The sequence below is a fragment of the Cynoglossus semilaevis genome, chromosome 16 (assembly GCF_000523025.1).
Source record: "Cynoglossus semilaevis isolate Cse_v1.0 chromosome 16, Cse_v1.0, whole genome shotgun sequence".
In the NCBI taxonomy this organism is placed as follows: Eukaryota; Metazoa; Chordata; class Actinopteri; order Pleuronectiformes; family Cynoglossidae; genus Cynoglossus; species Cynoglossus semilaevis.
The window spans coordinates 8,349,804-8,371,276 of NC_024322.1; the positions used below are offsets into that span (position 1 = coordinate 8,349,804).

Consider the following 21,473-nt stretch of genomic DNA (forward strand, 5'->3'; position numbering starts at 1 on the left):
TCACCTGATGTTGTTTGCTGGAACTTTTGAAAGTGACAAGGTCAGCAAAGGAACGTTGCAGATTAGCCACAGTTTGATGGAGAATAGTATACCACAGTATACCATCTCCAAAAACTGGACTTGGTGATTGTACAGCTGAGTAGCTAACGTTGTTCACGCTGCACTGTTCTGTGGTGCTGTACACCTCCAATAGAAAACAGAAATGATCTTTTTGAAAAGCTCTGTGCCAATATTTTGTCAGCAAAGGAAATTTGATTGTTTTACAATGATATCCCTGATGATCTCATGGCATACCAATGTGGCACGGACCGGTGTTTGGGAATCACTGCACTAGTAAATATTTCTGCAAAAAATAAAATAAATAAATAATCGCAAAAAACACACACTTTGTGAAGCTTTCCTGTGAATGATTATTGTACCATAAACTATACTCTTTGTGTTACTCATAACTTGAATAATACATTTACAACAATTTCTTAATATAGGCTGCTTTGTTTTCTTTTAAAGCCTTTTGTAAAAGACAGATCCTTTACAAGGTAACAAATCCAGCATGCACACGCGCACACTCGTTTTCCTGCCTCCTCTCCATCCTCCCTCCTCCGTGGCAGCGCTGCAGCCGTGACATGCATCCTAAACCCGGGCAGGTGATGTGTGGCTCGAGCAGCAGCTCTGGGAAACCGCCGCTCTCTGGTCTCGTTACGCAAATTACCGCCGGAGCGGCGCAGCGCTGGCTCCGCTAATGGGGCGTGTGTGCCGCTGGTGGCTCCCGCTCCCTGCCTCCCCCTCTCCCTCTTCTCCTCTCTTCCTCCGCCTGGATACTTAATGGGTTATAGGCTGGGGGGAGCTGCCACCGGGGAAGTGCTATTACTCACACCGACACAAGCCCTGGCTGAGGAGCGCACAGACATAAAGAGCAGCCAGTGGCAACCAGACAACAACTGTTTTTTTCTGTGTTCGAAGAAAAGGCAAATATTTTTCATCAGAATGAGACAGCACATGCTATAATTAGATAAAAATAAACCAGAAAATTAGGATTTTACCTTTGTGTTCATCTGCTGCTGCGCCCTCTGTCAGCCCTCTGTCTGGATTCTTCCCACTCGTCTTTCTTTTGCAAGAGAGACAGGTGTTAATAGCTATAAATGCTGTGTTTAGCAGTGGGAAATAGACCCCCTAGGTGGCACTAATGCTACTTAAAGGATGCAGAACACCCATGTAAACCCAAAGAGGAAGAAGCAAGGTGCCGAGAATTAGCAGCTAGCCTTGCCTGGAAGTGTCTGAAAGGATACTAATGAAAAGTACGACTTTTTGTCTCACGTGAAAATAAGTATATTTATACAATTTAAGAAAAAAAATGAACGTTACTATTATTAAGGTGAATATCATACCGTATATCCAGTAGATAGATATAAGCCTACAAGGCTTAGCATAGTTCTTAGCCTGTTCTTCTGAAGGATTTGCTTTATATGACTACATCATAACAAGCAATATAAATTAGCCACTGTGCAAAGAGGACTGTTGCCTGCTGCTTAGACCTCATTCCTTCCTTGTTGATATCTATCCAGCCATCCATAAGCCATCCATCCATCTATCCATCCATCCATTGACCCATCCATCCATCCAGCAACCCTCCATCCATCTATCCATCCATTAATTTAGTCAACCAGCCTGAATAAATCAGTCTTGTTCTAGAACCTGTTCTGGAAACTTGGAACAGGGCAAATTTGCTGGCTCCATCAGTGATGTATCAAAGAAACTTCAGAAATGTGAGGATGAAGTATAAAGGATGAAGTAATAGTAGCTGAGTTAAATTTTCTGATGATTTTAAATATTTTGGGTGACTATGACTTACATTGAGAGTGAAATTACAATGGTTGGTTGTATTAAAAAACCGGCTTTGATGAATGGCTCCTAATCCTCTTGCTGCCACCCTTGTACCACAGATCACTCCGGCCTGCCTGCATCTTATTTACTTTTTTGCAGTGTCCAGCACTTTGGACTGTAATGTTTCAAGAATTCCCCAAAATAAATACTCAGACCTCACTTTGGAGTCCTCAGCAGTTTCTGGGGTCTTCTAAACTTCACCCAGTTACAGTTTTATTAAACCCATTCAGCAAGTGTGTGTGTGTGTGTGTGTCTGCGTGTGTGTGTGTTTAAACGGGGAAACTACTGGCTTTAAAGACTCCTGGAGCACTGAGCCCAGTTCATCAAAATGAATCATTTGTTTCAGTGAAGAGGATCAGCTTCAGACCGTACATGGCTAAGAGATGGAAAAGAACCTGCTCTTTTGCAGTACTTGAATCAGACTGGGGATTATTTTTAAATATATGACAGGAGTTACTGCTTTAATATGACCTTATTATGATTTTAATTTTCTAAAACTTGCAGAGGGAGCACTTACCCCGTGCTCAGACCCTCCCTGTTTGGATACCTCATTTATTACCTTATAAAGTAATAAAGCAGGCCTGTCCCTCTCCAGCCGTTTGTTTATGATAAGAGCTGTTGTCGCTGACGTTGTTGTAATTGCTGTTGCTGTCCTGCCTCCAACTTCCTCGCAGAACTCACGGATCACCCTGAGTCATCTGCAGAAAGCACCAGAGTTCCCGCTCGAACAGCACGTTCCTACTGTTCAGCAGTCCATTCCCTACCTCCCCCCTCCATTCTTCCCTCTACCAGTCATCTTCCACTTCCTCCCTCTCCGCTTTCCTTTTCTCGAGCCTTGTGGGATGATGATGACACCCGCTGTAATCGGCGTATGCTTCGCTGCAGACATGGCACACAATCGAGCAACCCCTCAGAACTGATCCAGGTTCCATTGTTGCGTTCAGGCTCACGGCGCTGCTGTCCTCTGACAAGTGAAAGGGGTCTTTTCATGGCAGAGTGATGGGGAAGTCGGCAAGGTGGGGCCTTGATTGACAGCCCCCTTGAGGAAGCGAAGCCAGCGTCTGCTCCTTATCTGATCTCTGCCCAGTGGTGATGCACATTCACTCTGCTGACCTGCTTTTTTAAAATGCATCCGGGAGACTGCTAATCTTCACAGCGGGAATAGAATTAATCCATTTGGGCTCATGTAGCTTTGCTTCCAGGGAAGGTTTAAGAGGGTAAAGGCCGGGGGGCGTCCGGCAATGTGCAGATTAATGAAGTGGGGCAATAAGTAGAGTATGATTTTAGTGGCACATCTTTTCTTTTATTCAAGTTCTATAGCTCATCCCAACATGGCCTAATTTTTTTCTTCACTTTGACCTGGAATTAAAAATGTTTTTTTTAATCTACTATGTCCACAACATTAAACACAGAACAATTATTTATATATTATATTTAGAAAATTTCTTGAAATTGCAACAATCCAAAATTTTCATAGATTACATAGACAAACAGGAAAAACCCCCATTAGCATCAATTTTAAGATAGGCCTTGTTGGTCATTAAAAAAACAAAAACAACGTCAAAATCTGCCAATATTTTAAAAGTATTTAGTAGTCAAACTGCATTATAATGGATAAAAGTATTTAATATGCAGCAGACTCATCATGTCAGAGTTTGATTGTGTTATTATTACTAATGCATAAACCCATAAACAGCATTTTACTACTGCAACTCCTTAAGGTGGAGCTTATTTCAATAGCCGTATAAAGTTAAAACAGTTCACCAATGAAGAAATGTTCTATATTTTATGTCCGCCAGATTTTTATTTGTAGAATAAAATCCTATCAAGCCATAAAACTCCTGTAAAAACCTTCAAGATTACCTGTTACAGGGGTCATAAATTAAATCTGGGGAGAAGTTCGTCATTTTGAACAAAATTGTCCCAGAACAAAGATTTAAAGTCAGGACATTCAGGCACACCTGTCCTTAAAAATCTGCCACACAGGCACAGTGAGTGGTGACGTGTTGTTTATCTTTGTCTCTATGATCCTGTGAGACTCTGCTGACCTGACCAGGGTCACAGAGGTCACTCAGGGATTGGCTCCAACTCCCTACTTTGATCCTTACAGTCTAACTTGTTCCAATTCTGGCCTGGGGCCCAAATGTAGTTCTATGGGCCTCAATAAAAGAAGATTTTAAAATATATATATATTTTATAAAGTTATTTTAAATGCTTTACTTTTGAATATGGTCAATAAATACGTACCATTGTGAATTATAAAAACTATAATTGTAATGGTAGTCAGTTCTCTTTTTAATATTACAACAGCATTTTCCATCTTTTTAATAGAAACTTTAAACTATTTTATTTTTTTTTAACTCTGACTATTGTTTCAAGCCTGAGCTAATATTTGTTTATGAGTTTTAACTGTTTTTGCAGCACGTTTTATTTTTTGTTGGCCAATTTGAAGCCTTTTAAAAAATGTTTTTGCTAACCTACAGTGTATTAAAATTGTCTATTGTTTGGTTTCTAGTCAATTTCAATTAGTTTGTGCTAAATGTAAGCTATTGTTTGCTAACTTAAAGCTAAAAGTTTCTTTGGGTGACTACTGAAGAAAGTTCACCCTCAGGTTTTCGTACTCTTGAGTTACTTGGACTCATGTCATACATATTGTACCAAAAAGACAAATCCGGCTGAGGACTGTCAACAGCAGGAGACAGAGACAGGCAGGGACGGATGAGAGAGAAACTCCTAAAGCTGGTTTGTCCACATTCAAACCATTCTAGCTGAACGACTCCAGTAATGGTGATTCATTTGTTAGTATATGGAGCAAACCTTGCCCAAAACATTTGTTCGTGGAAGTATCACCCAGGCCTTATTCTTCTAATGTTTTCTCACTCTACGGTATTATGTCAATAATCATACAAACTTATATTGCCGAGCCCCCGTGATTTTAAGTTGTTAAGTCAGATTCTATTCGTTGAGGCTGGTATCCAACTGGTCCTTCTGGGTTTGTCTTTGAATGGAAATATATATATGTCTTTACTATTATGCTTTAAGACTGTTGTTAAACTTTCAACTTGGCCAACAAAAAAATGTAAATCCTCCTATAACAATATTCAGTCTTGCTACCTTTAGGCTTTAACCTAATGTTTCAAACGTGCATTTCCTATGGCCCATCAGGGTAACTGGTCAACTCAGTCTCAGCTGCTCTAAAAAGTAGAAAGTATTGAAGTATAAACTGTATCAGGTATCACTGTTATCAGGACCTTTAAATTACTCTATTGTTCTAATAATGTAGTTGTTTAACTCTTTTAGCTCATCCACAGATGCAACAGCAATAGCTTAACAGAGCAGTTTCCCCTGCATCATTTATTGTCAACAAGAGTATCATTAGCTTTTACTTATATATCAGAACCTATATGTGTTTTATTATTTTTAGTTATAACTTCTATTTTATTTATTTTGCTGTCTTTTAACTATCTTTTTAATTGTTTTTACTCTGTTTATCATCATCATCATATCAGATAATGTTGTTTTCATTCTGAGGACTTCCTCATGGACAAAAACATGTTTATACAGTTTCGGTCTTAGCCAGAAGTGTTTACCAAAGCTCACATTTCAGACCCTGCACCGACCACTCAGGGGCAGTCGTAAAGTACATTCACACGGAGTCCTAACACCAGGCTATTTCTGAAGCCGACTACATGTGAACCCCCTGTTTACCAGAAGCTAAAGTTAGAACGAGTGAAGGGAAATCCAACTTTGCTACATGACTGGACAGCAGGCTGGTGTAACAGTTTGGCTCTAAGAGTAATCCACAAAGCCTGTCAGTGCTGCACCTGACATAAAATAAAGTTACCCCTGAGGGGCAATGCCCAGGCAGGAATATTTCTGTCAGGGTTGCTGTACACCCTGAAGCACAGAGGAAAGATGGAACTGGTGGTTTTGGGCCTCACTTTCCTTGATTTTCAATTGAATTGTGAATCATTGAACCTTAGGTAAATACACCAGTCATATTTTTTGTGCACAATTTCATGTTGAACTGTCTTATTTATTTGTACATTTAAGTATGTTGGGACTTTTCTTTTACAGTCCCTTGAGAGGTAGAGCTAGATCCTGTAGATTGTGTGACGCGTTGCTCCTTGTCCAAAAAAGCAAGCTGAGACCAGATAAGTTTCAGGACATTAAATAAACGACAGTAATCTAAAAAAGCTTCTAATGACACAGACACAGAGATCCGGTCAACAAAAAGCATTTCAGCGCTTATAAACCGCCCCCACTTGAAGAGAGGATATGGCAAGTGCATCTGAAAGCAGAAGTAGAACTGTTCAACACTTCAACCCTAAGTTGAAGTCAGGCCATATTGCCACACACACAGACACATTACACAGTCTTTTTAAGTATTTATTTATTTATTTTCCTCACAAGAGAAATACATACATGAGCCGTTCATCAAAGTAAAGAAATATTTCACATACTGTGATCTTGTAGTATTCCAAGTCTAGATGTCTGCCTCTGAACTTTGAAGATCAGGAAATAGTGATGTCAGGAAGGATAACATCACTGCCTTCATTCCTCAGGTACTTTTAATGACAAACAGATAAAAGAATGTTCTGGAAAGAAGAACATAATGAGAGGCGTAAGAACACAACATATTTGATTGCAACTGTTAATAAACAAAAGAAAAATAGCACAACAAGCCAACTTTATTTATCTAGTTAATAAATGAATAAAAGGGAAAAGGAACGCAAAGTGGTTCAAAGGAAAGAGAAGCTAAAAAGGTAGGTAACATTGGACAATAGTTATCAGAGTTGATTAAGTTTGGATATTTCTGAAAACATTACTATTCTCTTCTTTACTATTTTGGGTGGATGATCTAATTTTCCACCTCACTGCTGTGAATCATTTTACAGTCAGAAATTCATCATCAACATCCATTCATTCATACTCACATTCAACAGTTTAAACTTGGTAAGTGTCACACCCTCATGATACAGATTTACACATTTTATTCTTTTTTGCTCTAACTTTGTCAACGTGTTCCTTAATCAGAGTCACTGGTACCTTGCTGAGGATTCACCACAATTTCTGTGCCAGATTTTACTTTACTTTACTAAACCTGAATGTTTATGAGCATTAAAATAGGCAAGGTTTCTTTTAACATTTTAATGCTGTTTTATATTGTTTACTCATCATTACGTGATTGTTTTGTATGCTCTGGACTTAGTGATAACAATCAAACTACACACCCTGCTGTTACACTTAAAAATAGATGGGACTTCCAGTGTCTGTTCTGTCTGATACGGTCATTCATTAGTACAAAACAGTGTATCTTGTACTGTTAAGACTGATTTTTAAATTCCATTCTGTGGAAAGAAACAACTGTCCATGCATCCACTGTGCCAGGGCTGATTGTATGTACCACGTTGTGTCTCTGCCTTCAACAAACCAGAGGAGGAAAACAGGCCCTGCCATTGGGCTGAACTTGAGTTTGTCCCGCCTCTGAAACGTCTCTGATTGGCCTTACCGAGAGCCGGTGCATGGGCTGATGGCTGAGGATATGAATATTCATGCAGCCGGGTCTGCGCTATGTTGTGTCCTCCCTGCGTGTCTGGCTCATCGGAACAGAATGTAGCGTGTGGTGATGTAATATCACTCACTTACTCCACAGAAGGCTGATTTAGAGGCGCACATACCCGGGCAAGAGGGAAATTAAAGTTTGATACGGGACAGTGCTGTGCGTAATTACGCACGGTTAAGCTTCGGGAATTTTAAAATCCTCCAAAATGTGTGTTTCTGCAGGGGGACAGCTGTGGTGATGGGCCGCCTGACTGTCACCTCAAAGCCACACCTCTTCTAGAAACTGTGCGGAGCCTCCCCGGTACTCTGCCGGGTGCTATTTTAGGTCATTCGGGTCGGGTTGCAGTGGCAGTGGGGAAACCTGACGGACAGGTCTTCTTGGCACCGCCTTGGAAATCATCGAAACCGAAGCACCGGCTTTAAAAAGGACGCGCCCGTCACACAGCAGAACAAGGAAGAGACGCAGTCAGCAGAGAGAGAGAGAGAGAGGAGGGAAGTCAGCAACTACGCACAACTATTAACTCAGATCGCCTGATTTATACGACAACCCATCCACACAGCAGCGTAATTACAAGGAAGAAGCCGCATTTAATCTGATCAGGGCAGAGTAACAGCAGGACACAACCAAAGCAAGGAACCCGGAACTTCAATTTCTCCTCTGTGGCTGAACTGACAGAAGAAAATCTGCCAAGATGATGATGCAGCTGACAGAAACGTACAACCAGAAGAACTCCCTCTTCAACGCCATGAACCGTTTCATCGGCGCCGTCAACAATATGGACCAGACCATCATGGTGCCCAGTCTGCTGCGGGACGTCCCGCTGGACGAGGACCGGGAGCTGAGCTCCATGAAGTCGGACGAGGAGGAAGGGGACATGTACAGCTATTACCAGCTGCTCAAGTCCATCCGCAGTGACATGGAGTGGGGGGTTCGCTGCGCCTCCGCCGACGAGAGGCGCAAAGAGGGCATGAAGATCACCCGCATGAACTCCACCGCATCCATCGCCTCCACCGCCTCCGCCGCATCATCTTCCGCGAATTCCTTCGATGAGGAGGACGAAGAGGAGGAAGAAGATTTGGCCAAGCAGTTCCAGTACCATCTGACGGGTCTGCAGGACGTGCTGTCCAAACTGACGCAGCAGGCCGTCTGTCTCACCAAGCGCTATAAACAGGAGATCGGCATCGGTGGCTGGGGTCAGTGAAGGTCCCTCCAGTCTGATGAAGACATGGACTCTGTGAACTGTCTTCTCTAATGGCCCTCTAATCAACCTGCTGCTGTTGCTGCTGCACTGACTTTTGGACAAACCAGGAAATAGTGGCAGTTAATTTCTCCTACTGGCCCAAGGGTGGTTCTGTTCTGTTCTGTTCTGGGTGGGCTGTCTGATCTGTGTTTCTGACTGTAGATGTGTTGATCTTGAAGAAAGCATGTCCGTGTGTACACCCACTCAACACCCACTTTTTTAAATTTGCACTCCAGGGTGTTGCTGTACACACCAATGCCTTCATTTCCTGTGATACGCAGATGAAACGTATTTAAGAAAAAGCTTTATTTAATGTGTAATTTATTACCTCACTGTATGTCAGAGAGCCAGATGCTATTTCAACATTGGAGGACGGGTTGGAGATTACAGGACCTGGCATTTGAATCAACCCCCTAGTGAGGGGGGAATACTAACAAAAGACTCAGTTTCCTGTCTGTGATGCTGATGATGTTAGTTTGTTCAAGTATGTTTTGTCTGTGTTTCTATGTATGACCAGAGCTCCTTCACATTTTAGTACTTCTGTGTTTTGTGTGCTTTGCATGGAAGGAGGCATATGTATGTGCTACTGCAGCTGCCCATGATCTCCCAGAGCCAAATATGGTCAATGAAATGGAATCAAGTGATTATTCTTCTACATAGAGAGAATGATCATGGTTTCCATGAGATGCATTGTGTAAAATGTCTTGTTTTTTTTTATCCAGTGGAGTCACATCCATCTTTCAAAATATGCCAATGCCTTTGTATGCACCTTCTGCACCCTTTTTTACTGATGAATAAAAAGCTATTTAAATGTACTGGTGTTGTTGTGACTCATGACACAAAATACATTAAAAAACAAATGTGTTTTATATATATAAAGGCGTATTATTAAAAAAATAAAGAAATAAAAAGAAGTGTAAAAAGTATCCTGCACATGGACCAAAGTTTTGCAATTGATTGCAGTGTTTTGAGATGGAATCAAAGTTCATTTAGATCCTAGCAATTTCATTAGCCTTCATGGAACATCTTTCATCAAATTTGGAATCGTATTATATACATTTTAAGAAAAGGAGGAAAAAGCCCTTTCTTGACGTAGGTATCATCTATGATCTTTGTTCAGGACCGTGAAAATCACATAACAGCTATTCCTTCAAACAATCTGAAATGTGCAAGTCAGAGATTTGGATAGAAACTGCTGCATTTACAGAACAAACTGACAAAATGTCAGAGGAAACACTAAAAGCATCAGACAGAATCACCAGCATCTGTGCTCCTGCTTGGAAATGTGTGTCTGGATCAGAATCATCCCCTCAGCTCTGAAAACAGGTGATGTAATGATCCCAGCGAGTGCAGAGACAGACAACAAACATTTGCCAAAAGACAGCCTTAGTTATTTTTTTTTGTTTTGTTTTGTTTTTTGTCGAGTGAATATTGCTTTGTTTTCATTTGTAGTGACACTAGGCCTGAAAAACATTCATTAGAAATGACACAGGTTGTTAAAAAGGCTGTAGGTATTTGTGCGGGCGGATGGTGTAAAACTACATTCAGGTTGAGAAAAGTTTTTTTTTGACAATAACTTGAACCAATTGAACTCAAAATTTAAAATGCTTAGGTAGCAGAAAGGGTTTTCTGGAAATACTTTTTTTTCTCCGAGTCATACAATGTGAACTTATCATTTATCACATTAATCGGTAAGATGGTTAGTTAGCTTTTACCATCTTGTGTGTTTTAAAGAACTGAAAACAGGGAGGGTTATGGTTAGAGTTACACTCGTACAGGTAAACAGTCTTACAGTGTTTAAATAATTAAATTATTTTGGTGTTTTTTATTGTTAAATGATAACTTGTCTAACACAGCAGAAAATATAAAAGTGCAATCAACTTTTTTTAATTGTCCCCTTTAATTTTTTAGGTTTTTTTAAATAGCTGGACGTCAGTAGACAATAATAGCCCTAACACAACTAATTGTTGGCGTAGATATAGTTTAAACCCTTAAATCTATATGGCTAACGACTTTCTACTATCAGGATGAAGATTCCAGAACTTGCCTGTGACTCAACATTAAAACTTTTTTTGAGCCTGTAAGTAATTAATAGACTACTCTGCACCAGGCATATAGTCATATACAATATAACTTATAAATGCGGCAGACTTTAGTCTTTTAAAATGCAACTAAATAGCGTTTGGATGCAGAATTCTAACTAGAATACGTTCAGTCGAATCTGTCTCCGGCACTTCGCCTTTGATGTTGAGAGGTTCTTTTTGTCCCTTTCTGCGCACTGTAGTAACAGGAAGTGCAACAAAGCTACATCAAAACATCAACATATCGAGCCAAATATATTTCATATGTATATTCTATAAAAATAACATATTGACTACATGGTTTTAATGTAAATACAATGCCAGAAACCAACGACTCCCGATGCGTATTTTTCAATACGGACTCAGAAGATTATCGATGCGTAAGTAGCGAGCCTTGCTGTTTATTAGCTGTGTGGGTAATTAGCCTGTTAGTTCCTTATCGTTTCTGTAAGTAAACATCTGGGACTTTCATAGAACGGAGAATACCTGCCGTTACTTAATGGCGTATCGATTATTGATTCATTGATTTGATTGATTTTTTTAGAGGGGTTCCATTCCTGACTAAGCGTTTACACTGTATGATGGCAAAGAACATTTACTTGTCTAATAAATTACTATCATTTTACGTTAACTAAGGGGGAGTTTATCGATCAACTGCATATATACAACTCTCAAAATTACAAATGTATCAACCCTAAAGTATATAAATATATATCAAAATATGGTCTTAAAATATAATAAATGCTATTTTACTATTTTTTATTATTTATTGTCAAACTGGCACACAAATAATTTGATGGGGTTTAATTTGCATAGTTGGAACAGTAATGGTCATATTTAATAGAAATTCCTGTCCAGCCCAGAAACAAACAATAGTGTTTAATAGGACACTTGAGGAAACTTTATTTCTTTATTTTCACATGTTTCTATTTGTGTGTTTTTAAGAGTTTGTGTGTTTACCTATGGACTGATTTTCTTAATGATATAAGAACATTTTCTGTAAAGGACATGCCAAATTTTCATTGCAAAATTACGCCACACCAACAAAAGATTCATAAGTGGAGAATATTCCATGCACCCAAAGTGTGTGTGTGAATAATTCTCATGCTTATAAATTAAAACCACGCAATGGTTCCTTAGATGAAGCACAATGGACTCATATTAACGTTAACTACCTAAAAATAGCATACTAAAGAAGCCGAAATCATAATATTCAGTATGTAAAAGTTTGTCATGAAGACCATGGTGGTTGGTGAAACAGTAAGAGATCAGGTATTGACTGAGATGTAGGTAGATCTGTTTTGATGATACTGATTATTGCTGCCAAATGAGAAGAAACCTTTGTTTCAAGTAATATTGTTACAAGAGTATTTAAATATGATTTTCAATATGTTTAAAATGTATTTATATATTTTAAAAATACTGGTTTTATTGTGTTAGCTTCTATGCAAAAATCTCAGAAGCAGTCAGTCTCTGCTGCAGTGAATGTGTTAATCATTGTTAGCATCGTTTTCATGCCAGTAGCTTCAGGTTATCTTCCATTTAATTACAATGGAAGAATGCTACAGGAATGTGGTTTAGCCAGACACCCACATGTTGCCTTACATCTTCTCATATTTTGGATGCATTCTGAAGTATGAGGTTTTTGCATATTCTCTGGCAAACCACAGTAACCTTTGGTCACACTTACCTTGCACAAAGAGAATTTTGTCTTTAACGAAGGTGACACTTGGTGTTTGTACCTGCATTTATTTTCTACAATTCCACATAATCTTATTTTGTAAATCTGAAAACTACAAAAAAGAGCAAACACCCACCATGGCTAAATTGAAAATTGGGTCAATATCCAAGTCATTGCTTGAACTTTAACAATCATTCCCTGGTTTTTGTGAGATGTTTAAATATAAATACTTGGATGTATATCCATCCTTGTCCAAGTTTTGAAAAAAACAAAACAGAAATTCTGTGCTATTTATGGAAGCCATTATGAATAAGTTTTTGGACAATGAAGCTATTTCTCTGATTTATAATGGTGATCATCTTTACTTTCACCACTAATGAAGCATAAAAGCTACATTGTGTCTCTTCAAGAAGACCTGAAACTTTTCAGGAAAATGTTCATTGACCTTATACAATCTGTCTCTTGTACATGTATAGTCTGTGTCTAGTAAATATGCTTTCCAATATAGCAGTGTAACCTCTGTTTGCAAAAATTCCAACAATCTTTGAAAGGAACAAAAAAGATGAGAACTGTTTTTATTTTGTAACAAAAATGAAGTACTTATCAAAGAAAATCTACTTTGCTTAGTGGATTTGATCATTCTTCTGTGAGAAAGTGTCAGTGTTTTTTTATAGTGGCGACAAAACTCTTTTTGAAATACACCTTAATATCTTGCATCCGTTGTCCAGTACCCTTTGAAAGTTTGCAAAAGTACACAGACTCCGTTGTATGTTTGCAGAGACAATAACAGGTTGTCGTCCAGTGACAAGTTGCAGCAGCCGCCCTTTTTTTTAAACATGCCTTGTTTCATTCAGTGCACTTAAACATTGGTCTCTTCTTCAAAATCTCTGAACCCTTCAGGTCCAAAGCTGTGAATCATTCTCATTGCTTTCAGAAGTATCTGTCAAATCAGTTGCAGGTTTTGCACAGAGGTATGTTGTGGATCAGGTTCTGGCCTCGTTAACACATCAGCCTCCATCTCAGTGTCAATGCACACAGCTGTCATTTAGCAGTAAACTGCTACGAGGCATCTTTAACTCGGTCAAATACATTGACACCTCTGATTCCATGATGTGACTACGTGTTTTACATTTCTGCCAATGACTTCCCAGAAACTGTACACTACGTTCTTGTAAGAGTGCGTGCTGTTGTGCAGATGTACAAATGGCACATTTGAGCAGAAGAATGTTTTGTCAAACAGGTCATTTGTAACTCTGTGATTATAGCACTATGTAATTTTGGCCTTTGTTGCAATTTGGTTTGCCCAGAAAAACAAAAAATGAAATAATGTAAAAAAAAAAACCTGTCATGTTTGGTTGTTTCTGCTTATTTATTAATGAGTTGTTTTGATTTACAGGCGCTGATTTTAGCAGTAAAACGAGCCACGGGCACCTTCTCCTTGGTGGGATGGTAAATATTTACTTAAAACTTACATTCTTTTAATCTGTCTTAATATAACTGTGTGGTTTTTACTTTACACCCGAATAATAATAAAACTGAGACATTTTCATACCTAGTACTTCACCTAATTCTCTTAACTATTAGCTAATAGCAGGTCAAAAAAGAGAAACGTGGGCAGTGAATGTGGAGTGTTTAATAAGGAGTGGACAAGAACATATTTTTTTCACTGAGATCTGATCAAAGGGTGTATGTCTGATATGACAAGAAACCTTTGCAGTTTTTAAAGAATACAGTGTTAACCATCACTTTGCCACTGGGAGTAGTACAGGCTAAAATCATTGATGTGTAGCTTTTACATGTCATTTATTTTAGTTCACACCAACCCTCCGATCTATCTGGTCCTGGTCTGGCTCTCCTGTCATATTTTAGAACCCATTGTGGCTTACGAGTCAAAAAGTTTGCACAGACCATTTGGAAAGATGAAACATGGACGAAATATATGGTCTGGTCACATCTACTCCTTACTTTATGGCTATAAAAACGGCCTGACCTGCCACGTGCAATTATTAATGATTGAAAACCTGAGAAATAATCAGTTTCACAGACATAAAATAGTCATCCTGCCTCACTGTTTCCCAAAGCTGTGAGGTTTACACAAGTTTCTCTGTTATTTTAACTTTAACTTCCTGTAAAATGTTCCAGAAGTATGAGTGAGAATAATCATAGGAATATTTTACTTGTGTTTATGTCTACTTCATATTCCTTTTTCACTCCTGCTTGTCATTCTCTGCTGTTTTAGTTACGTTGACACTGAATGGATGTCTCTTTTAATAACCTTGTAGATACAGGAACATAGAATAGTTTTTTTAACAAAGATTTCATCAGTTTTAGTTCATGTTTTCATGATTAGTCATCTCAGGTGAAGTTGAACAACTTTGCTTACAGAAGATGGAAATTGATTATTTCATGTTTTATTTTGTATGTAATTTTTTTCTTTTTAGTCTTTTCATGCTGTTTGTGATCTGGCTGCTGCGCAGATATCACTCCTTAGCTCAGGTGAGTCCACACACAGTGTTGCACAGAATACACTGCAACATGCTTTATCTGTTTATCTCTTATTTGCAGTCATGGGCAACTGTGTTGCACGTTCAGTTGACTGAATGACTCCTGTACAGGAGTACAGGAACACAGAAAAAAGTAACACCACATATTTTAATACTTTCCTCAGTTTCTAATTTCTGGGAAACAGGTCACATTAGTGCACACACTATAGGTTGGTCGTTGAGCAGCTAAAGTTTGTTGCCAACTGCTTTTTACAAAAACAGTTTGTTGATGGTAGTTTGGATAAGAGTTTCGAAGTTTCCATATAGTGAAACAACTTTTTTTTATTACTGCAGCACTTCACTTCAATGGTATCACCTTAATACAAACAGACAAAAACTAGGTTTTTCTGCGAGCACGTACACCAGAGATAACCTGGGCTATGTCAGGGGCGCCGTCAGGAATTCTGGGCCCCATGGAAGGATATCACAATGGGGCCATATGTTACACACCTAAGAACATGAATATATTTCTGCATACCATGCAGACTTCATTATTATTATTATTATTATTATTATTATTATTATTATTATTATTATTATTATTATTATATAACACTGTAATTCCACATTGCTGAGTTGGTAATCTGTGATTGACGGAAAAACTGCTTCGTTGTCAAATATTACAATTTTATTCAAAAAACCCATTAATTGCATTCACTTCATCACAAAACCTCTAATTATTCCAACAATTATTGCATATTTTAAAATGTTCTCCCACAACAAAAAAGTTTGACATTGGATGGCACTGTAAGTGTGCAGCTGCTTGTGGGTTCTCCTGTTGTGCAGCCAGTGCTGCAGGTCCATCAGGTTTTATCCTTCCAATCAGAAGTAAACGACAGCTCGACACATTTCAGTGATGCTACCCTTTTTTTACTCATGCTGAATGCAGTGATCTCACTTCCTCTTAACCCCTCTTCGTCCTTCTCTTCCTCCTCCACCTCTTACATCACGTAAACCCACTACATACCACAGCCTCACACAAAGGTTATCTCTCAGTCAATAGTCTTTAGCGCTCTCTGGCCCTCCTGCTCTTCATACCCTCCTCCTCCTCTCTCCTGCTATTCCTCTGTGGCCTTGGCAGGGTCACTGCTGGACATGCATTGATTTAGGGCTGTGTGTGTGTGTTTGTGTGTGCCTGTATGTGTGTGTGTGATTTTACCATGCCTTTATAAACACAGCCAGGTTCTGGGTAACAGCTGTGATTCTAGCCTCTAAAACAGATGAAGAAGTTTATTTTGTAAAAGGTTTAAAAAAAAATGAATCTGTCCTTTCTGTGATATTTGTCAATACATCTACAATTAGCTGGTTCTTTAAAGAGGTCATTTATATTTGTGTCTTTTTTTGTTTTAACTTGAGGTACATTTCCATTTCCACTGAAGCACCAGAGTACAGGGACACCATAGCCATTTACACCTTTACCACTGAAACTGTGAACCCTTTACAAAGTTGTAAAAACCTGTGGATTAGCATCTGCGTCTCACGTTGTTTCCTAAACCTACACCTAATGCCATTTTCCCTGTACAGAAGATGATCCTGAGCCTCACTGTGGCTGCGTTTTTTGACAGCGTGGCTTATGTCATGGTGAGTTTCTCTTGCCTCTCTCACACACGTACGCACAAACACATACTTTTATTTTCTTGATAAAATGCCTTTCTGTCTCCCCAGGGAGAATCCCATCCACCAGAGGGCTCTCTTTGTGACTTCCAGGCCTGGTGGTTAACTTACTTTGGTAAGAAATCCAGAAGAAAACATTATTAATGACCAACTGGCAAAACCTTTATGCGACAGCGACGTGTTAGCCAGAAAAGACATCTGCCAGAGAGCTTGTATATCAGCGTCAGCGCAGTGTTTGAATTGACAACAGAAGGTGCGTCAACCCCGTTTGTTCTAGCTAATAACATCTTCCACCCAGAGCCTTTGGAAAAATGGGAAGTGAGCAGTTGTTTCCAGTTCAGTTTGTATTTGTATATCAAAGGAGGGGAGATCTGCGTTCTCCTCTTAAAGTGCTGGCTGCTTGGCTGTTTTTATGACAGATTGAAGAGAGCAGTATTGAAAAAGTTGCAGGGGAAGGAAGAAAATACTAAACATGGAGCAGAGGCTGCAGGTGAAAAGTGAACCCAGGCTGCTGCAGAAGCTGTTAGGTTCGCCAACCCTGCCGGGTAGAATAACAACTTCTTCATCAATCTGCTACTGTTAGTTTTTCTGAAGCAGTCATGTTTTAAGTCATGGCCTTAACAAAAAGACCCTTTTTAAGAGCACTTGTTCCTTGTGGATTATGTTTTTTTAGCTTAACATTTAGCTCTTTTTTGGCTAGCTTTATGTTTTTCTTTTCAGCTGACCTCAGATCATTAATCTTAGATCTCATTTAACAATTCTGGCTTGAATACTTGGTTTGGGGTTGCCAAGATATCTGAAGATGTTTTTGCACATTTTAGCTATCTTTGAAACAGCCTTCTACTGTTTCCTACCTTTTGCTCTAATTTGGACTAACATTTATATATAGAGAGAGAGCTTAACTTGCTTTTCAGCATTTTGAACTTTCACTTTTAAAAAAATGACAATTTGATTGCATGTTTGGTCAAACAGACACTTATGCTAGATAAAAAATGTTGTAAAACTAGATGCAATTTTTTAAATTGCAGTGTTACGTGTTACAGTGGGTGTAGCAGTCCCAGAGGTGCTTTCACAGAATCTACTCTGACCTCCCTGGAAAAATGTGAAAACATAGTTTTGGTGAAAAACTCTCCAGTTATAGCATATGAACAAACAAAAAACATAAACAATGCATAGACTATTTGTACTCATCTCCCCAGATTTCAGAACTATACCTACAGAAATCCAGAAACTGGGACAAAATCCAACAACTTCTTCTACTTAAACAAACTATTTTTTAAATTACGTTTATTTTGCCAACTCATCCTCTGTGCCCCATACATAAGTTTTTTTGAGAAGTAAAACTTAAAGATTTTTGCCTTTGTTATTTGAATTTATTGTACAGCACCTAGCAAGGCTTTGCAGTTAAACTTGTACGTCATTTGGGAATATTCAGACACCCAGGCTAAGAACACCACACCCATAACAATGGTGTAACACCTGGGAGCTAAAACTCCGTGCTGCATACTTATTGGCCCCATAGCAGCCATTCATAACATCCAGTTTCAGACCGCATGCCTTTGTGTTTCATCACCTGTATGAGGCGAGGGTTTTCCTCCAATGGCAGTGCAGGAGTCGCAGCATTTCATCAAGGTTAATCACGGTGATCTATAGACGCTTAATCTGGCTTTTATTTGCAGCCAGCGCTGGCACTCGCTGCAATTACAGCTCTTTTAGCTTTAATTAGAATGAGGATTCTCAGTTAGGACGGGTTGAAAATACGATACTCCACCAGGCCTGTTATCATCTTCTGGCTGTCACACAGACACATACACGCATACACAAAGGCCTGCACCCACACGCACACACACACCCAGGGATTGGTAGAGAGGTAATGGGCAGTGAGTTACTGCTGCAGGGTTTGTGCGTGTCACCTCAGTTTATCATGAGGATCCTCTCGCCGAGGACAAACGGCTGTACATAAACACTGGCAGAACAAGCACTTTGTTCTGTTGCTGAGCGCCAGGTCTAGTGGGAGCCGCCGCAGAGCGCGAGCGACCCGCTCGGCTTTTACTTGGGCCAATAAAATTTTATGAAATGTGTTTGAAACAAGAGGAAGACGGTAGCAGGGGCCGGGGGTGCAGGTGGTGTCATCACGTTCAGCCAAAGCTTCAGCTGCTGCCTACTTATGTAAGACGTCTCTGCCATGGCGGTGACAGTGATTTATCGCCATAATGACGTCCACGGCCAGCCCTACCCTCTTTGTTAGTTACTGCAACCTTTACCAAAGGTTTGCCATGTGTCAGAAGAGCGTGTGTGCGCTCTGTAAATGTGTGCTTGTGTGTCTTCCGGTGGGTGTGTTGTGTGAATTTGAGTATGCATCCATCATTCTGTCCACCAGCCTTTTGTGTCCTGTCAATAGAAACTTGAGCACACACGCACGCAACAGAACTGAGAGTCCATACAGAGGCAGAAACAGTGAAATGATCTTTTCTACGCTCTCTGTTAAATACATTCATTATTTCCCTTCCCCTCACAGACTACGGCTTCCTCTCCTCCTTCCTTTTTCTCTCATTTCTGTTTTTCATCCCAGCTTCTCTGCACCAGGGGATCCGGTCCACTCCGTTTGCCTCCTCACCCTCACCCCCTGTCCTCCTCTTCTTTCTTTTCTCTCTTCCCCCCTCCACTGTGGCGTTATCTCCCTCTGCTTTTCCACAGTTCATCATTACCACTCGTTCAGCTCCCCCCTCTCATCCATCACCCTCAGCCACAGGTTTGCCTCATATTACTGCAGAATGGACCTCCATTTATCAAAAATTGGGGGCACATGACACACAGACGCACACTCACACACTAATACTGATGCACACTGTACGTGTATGTGGGGACACACATTTAGCGGTGCTTACTGTGTGGTACTGGGCAGTCTTGCAATTTGACCTTGTTTTTCCGTGTGTGTGTGTGTGCGCCCACAGATTGGAGTGCCTTGGCCTGGGTTTGCCTCATCACTTTGAATCTCTATTTCAACCTGGTCCAAGAAATAAGCACCAATAAATATGAGATGTGAGTAAAGACACTTGAAATTATTATTCCCGTTTGCTTTCACATAATAGTGTTTTTTCCTTTTTGCATTTAAGTAACTATAAACTTTCTAAAACATCAATCTTTGTCTTAGTAATTTCCTGGAAGCATTATTGAACAGGAAGTTACTTCCTTCAGTTCCACTGAACACCTCAGTTCTATTTATTACACATAATCAAATTTAGAAATTGTATGATCACCACACTTTTAATAAAAATTAAAATAAGACTGCATGACTGAAATTAGGTATAAAAGATAAATGTGCTTTCTTAACAAAGGCCCAGTCTTTTTGCAAAAGTTATTTGTTATTTTCTTTTAAGAAATTCTAGAAACTCTCGAGTGTGAGGTTGTTGCTACCTGCCAGAAGTAGTAAATATCTGGGTTTCAGTGGCCTTTATTTATTTATTTTTTGTATACTGTTTCCATTTTTTAATTTTACAAACTAATGGGAGACTAAACGTGATCATTGTATTTGTCTGTCAATGCCATCATATAACAGTACTTGCTCATCATAGTGACAATGCCTGTGTTTCGAGGTAGCGTTATGTTTATGGTTGAGCTGCACATAGAAAATGAACAAAGGTTTGGGTGTACTTCAAAAACAAAAAATACAACAAGGAGAACTACAGTTCATTGGTCGTACCTGTGAGACGGGACGAACCGGCTCTTCATTTATCACAAGGCAGCAGTGATTGTAGGTTTGAGGTGATCAGTGTTCTCTGTTGATGTGAGCAATGAGCAATGAGTAGTTGAGTACAAACAAGTATTGGCACACACACACACACACACACACACACATTGTAGCCTCCCTATGTACTGTACATCTGTAAAAACAGCGTTTTTGATCATTTCAGAAAAAATGGTTTCCTAGATTTATTAATTTTAGTGTTTACACATCAAAATTAATTAACTGATTAATTATTTAACGTCCACTAATCACACACTAATGACACATTTTCCCTGTTGCTGTTAAATTGTTAGAAATATTTTTTTAGTTTCCACAAACTTGCTAATAGGAAAAAACAACTTAACAGTAAAGTTAATGCAATTTTTGACCAAAATGATGATTTATATTCGGGACCAACTTTATTCAATTCACCATTTGTCTTCATCCTTAAACATTTTTTTAAACCAGGTGCTGGTTCATTGTGTGCCCTCCAACCCACTGACCTCCCTGTGCTCCATGTCTGTTTGAATTCTGTTTTGCATATTGTTTTGTTAGGGCACGTGTGTTTCCATGCGTATGTGTGTTTGGTCTGCTGTATTGTGCTTCTCCCTGCAGTGCGTTGACATCCCCCTGCCTGCCTCCCTGTTTCCTCACTTCTCCTCCTCCTCCTCCTCCTCCTCCTCTCCTGTTCCAGCCAGTCGACTCTCTAATTGAAAAGGGAGTGGGTTTCAGGCGCTCGCTGTTTGTGTTAGTGTGTGTGTGCTCGTGTGGTGCTCACCCATGTTCATGCTTTGCAGTGCAATGTTTTTTCGTCACTCTCACTCCCATGTGCTTTCCCCACGGCGCAGTGTGAATTTGTTTGTGTCTGTGTGAACTTTTTTGTCACTAACTTGAAAATGAAATGGCGCTGGTTGAAAAAAGGCAGTTTTAGTACGTTTCTGATGCCACTGTTTGATACGTAAACACCTCCCCCTCCCCCCACCCCCTCCACATCCGTCTCAAGGGGGTTTTCCTTGCAGTCATTAGCAATAAGCCACATGATTGAACAGTGCTATAATTCAGAAAATGATGTCTTTATGGAAGCAGGGAAGCAGGCAGGCTGGGAGGCCAGAATCAGCTGCTAGCACTGGCTTATAAACT

The 21,473-nt window shown here is 39.6% G+C and overlaps 2 protein-coding genes across 4 annotated transcripts in view; both read left to right on the top strand.

Annotated features, from left to right (window-relative positions):
• Positions 1 to 6,426: 6,426 nt before the first annotated feature.
• On the top strand, positions 6,427 to 9,502 carry mid1ip1b (MID1 interacting protein 1b). The gene is made up of 2 exons (XM_008328428.3): positions 6,427 to 6,647; positions 7,669 to 9,502. The coding sequence occupies exon 2, from the start codon at positions 8,139 to 8,141 to the stop codon at positions 8,646 to 8,648; it is 510 nt and encodes a 169-aa protein (XP_008326650.1). The 5' UTR covers positions 6,427 to 6,647; positions 7,669 to 8,138; the 3' UTR covers positions 8,649 to 9,502.
• A 1,452-nt stretch (positions 9,503 to 10,954) lies between these two features.
• Positions 10,955 to 21,473, top strand: part of LOC103391942 (cyclic AMP receptor-like protein A) — a 55,857-nt gene continuing 45,338 nt past the window's right edge. For all 3 annotated transcript variants that reach the window (XR_522844.3, XM_008328430.3, XM_025063870.1), the window contains exons 1-6: positions 10,955 to 11,148; positions 13,846 to 13,898; positions 14,891 to 14,945; positions 16,517 to 16,573; positions 16,658 to 16,721; positions 19,561 to 19,648. Coding sequence is in view for 2 of the 3 variants with exons in the window: in XM_008328430.3 (XP_008326652.1) it covers positions 11,086 to 11,148; positions 13,846 to 13,898; positions 14,891 to 14,945; positions 16,517 to 16,573; positions 16,658 to 16,721; positions 19,561 to 19,648 (380 nt within the window). In the remaining variant the exon portion in view is untranslated. The remainder of the gene's footprint in view (positions 11,149 to 13,845; positions 13,899 to 14,890; positions 14,946 to 16,516; positions 16,574 to 16,657; positions 16,722 to 19,560; positions 19,649 to 21,473) is intronic.

Bases quoted from the DNA above. Each gene is read 5' to 3' on its own strand.
- mid1ip1b (XM_008328428.3), top strand. From the start codon at position 8,139: ATGATGATGCAGCTGACAGAAACGTACAACCAGAAGAACTCCCTCTTC.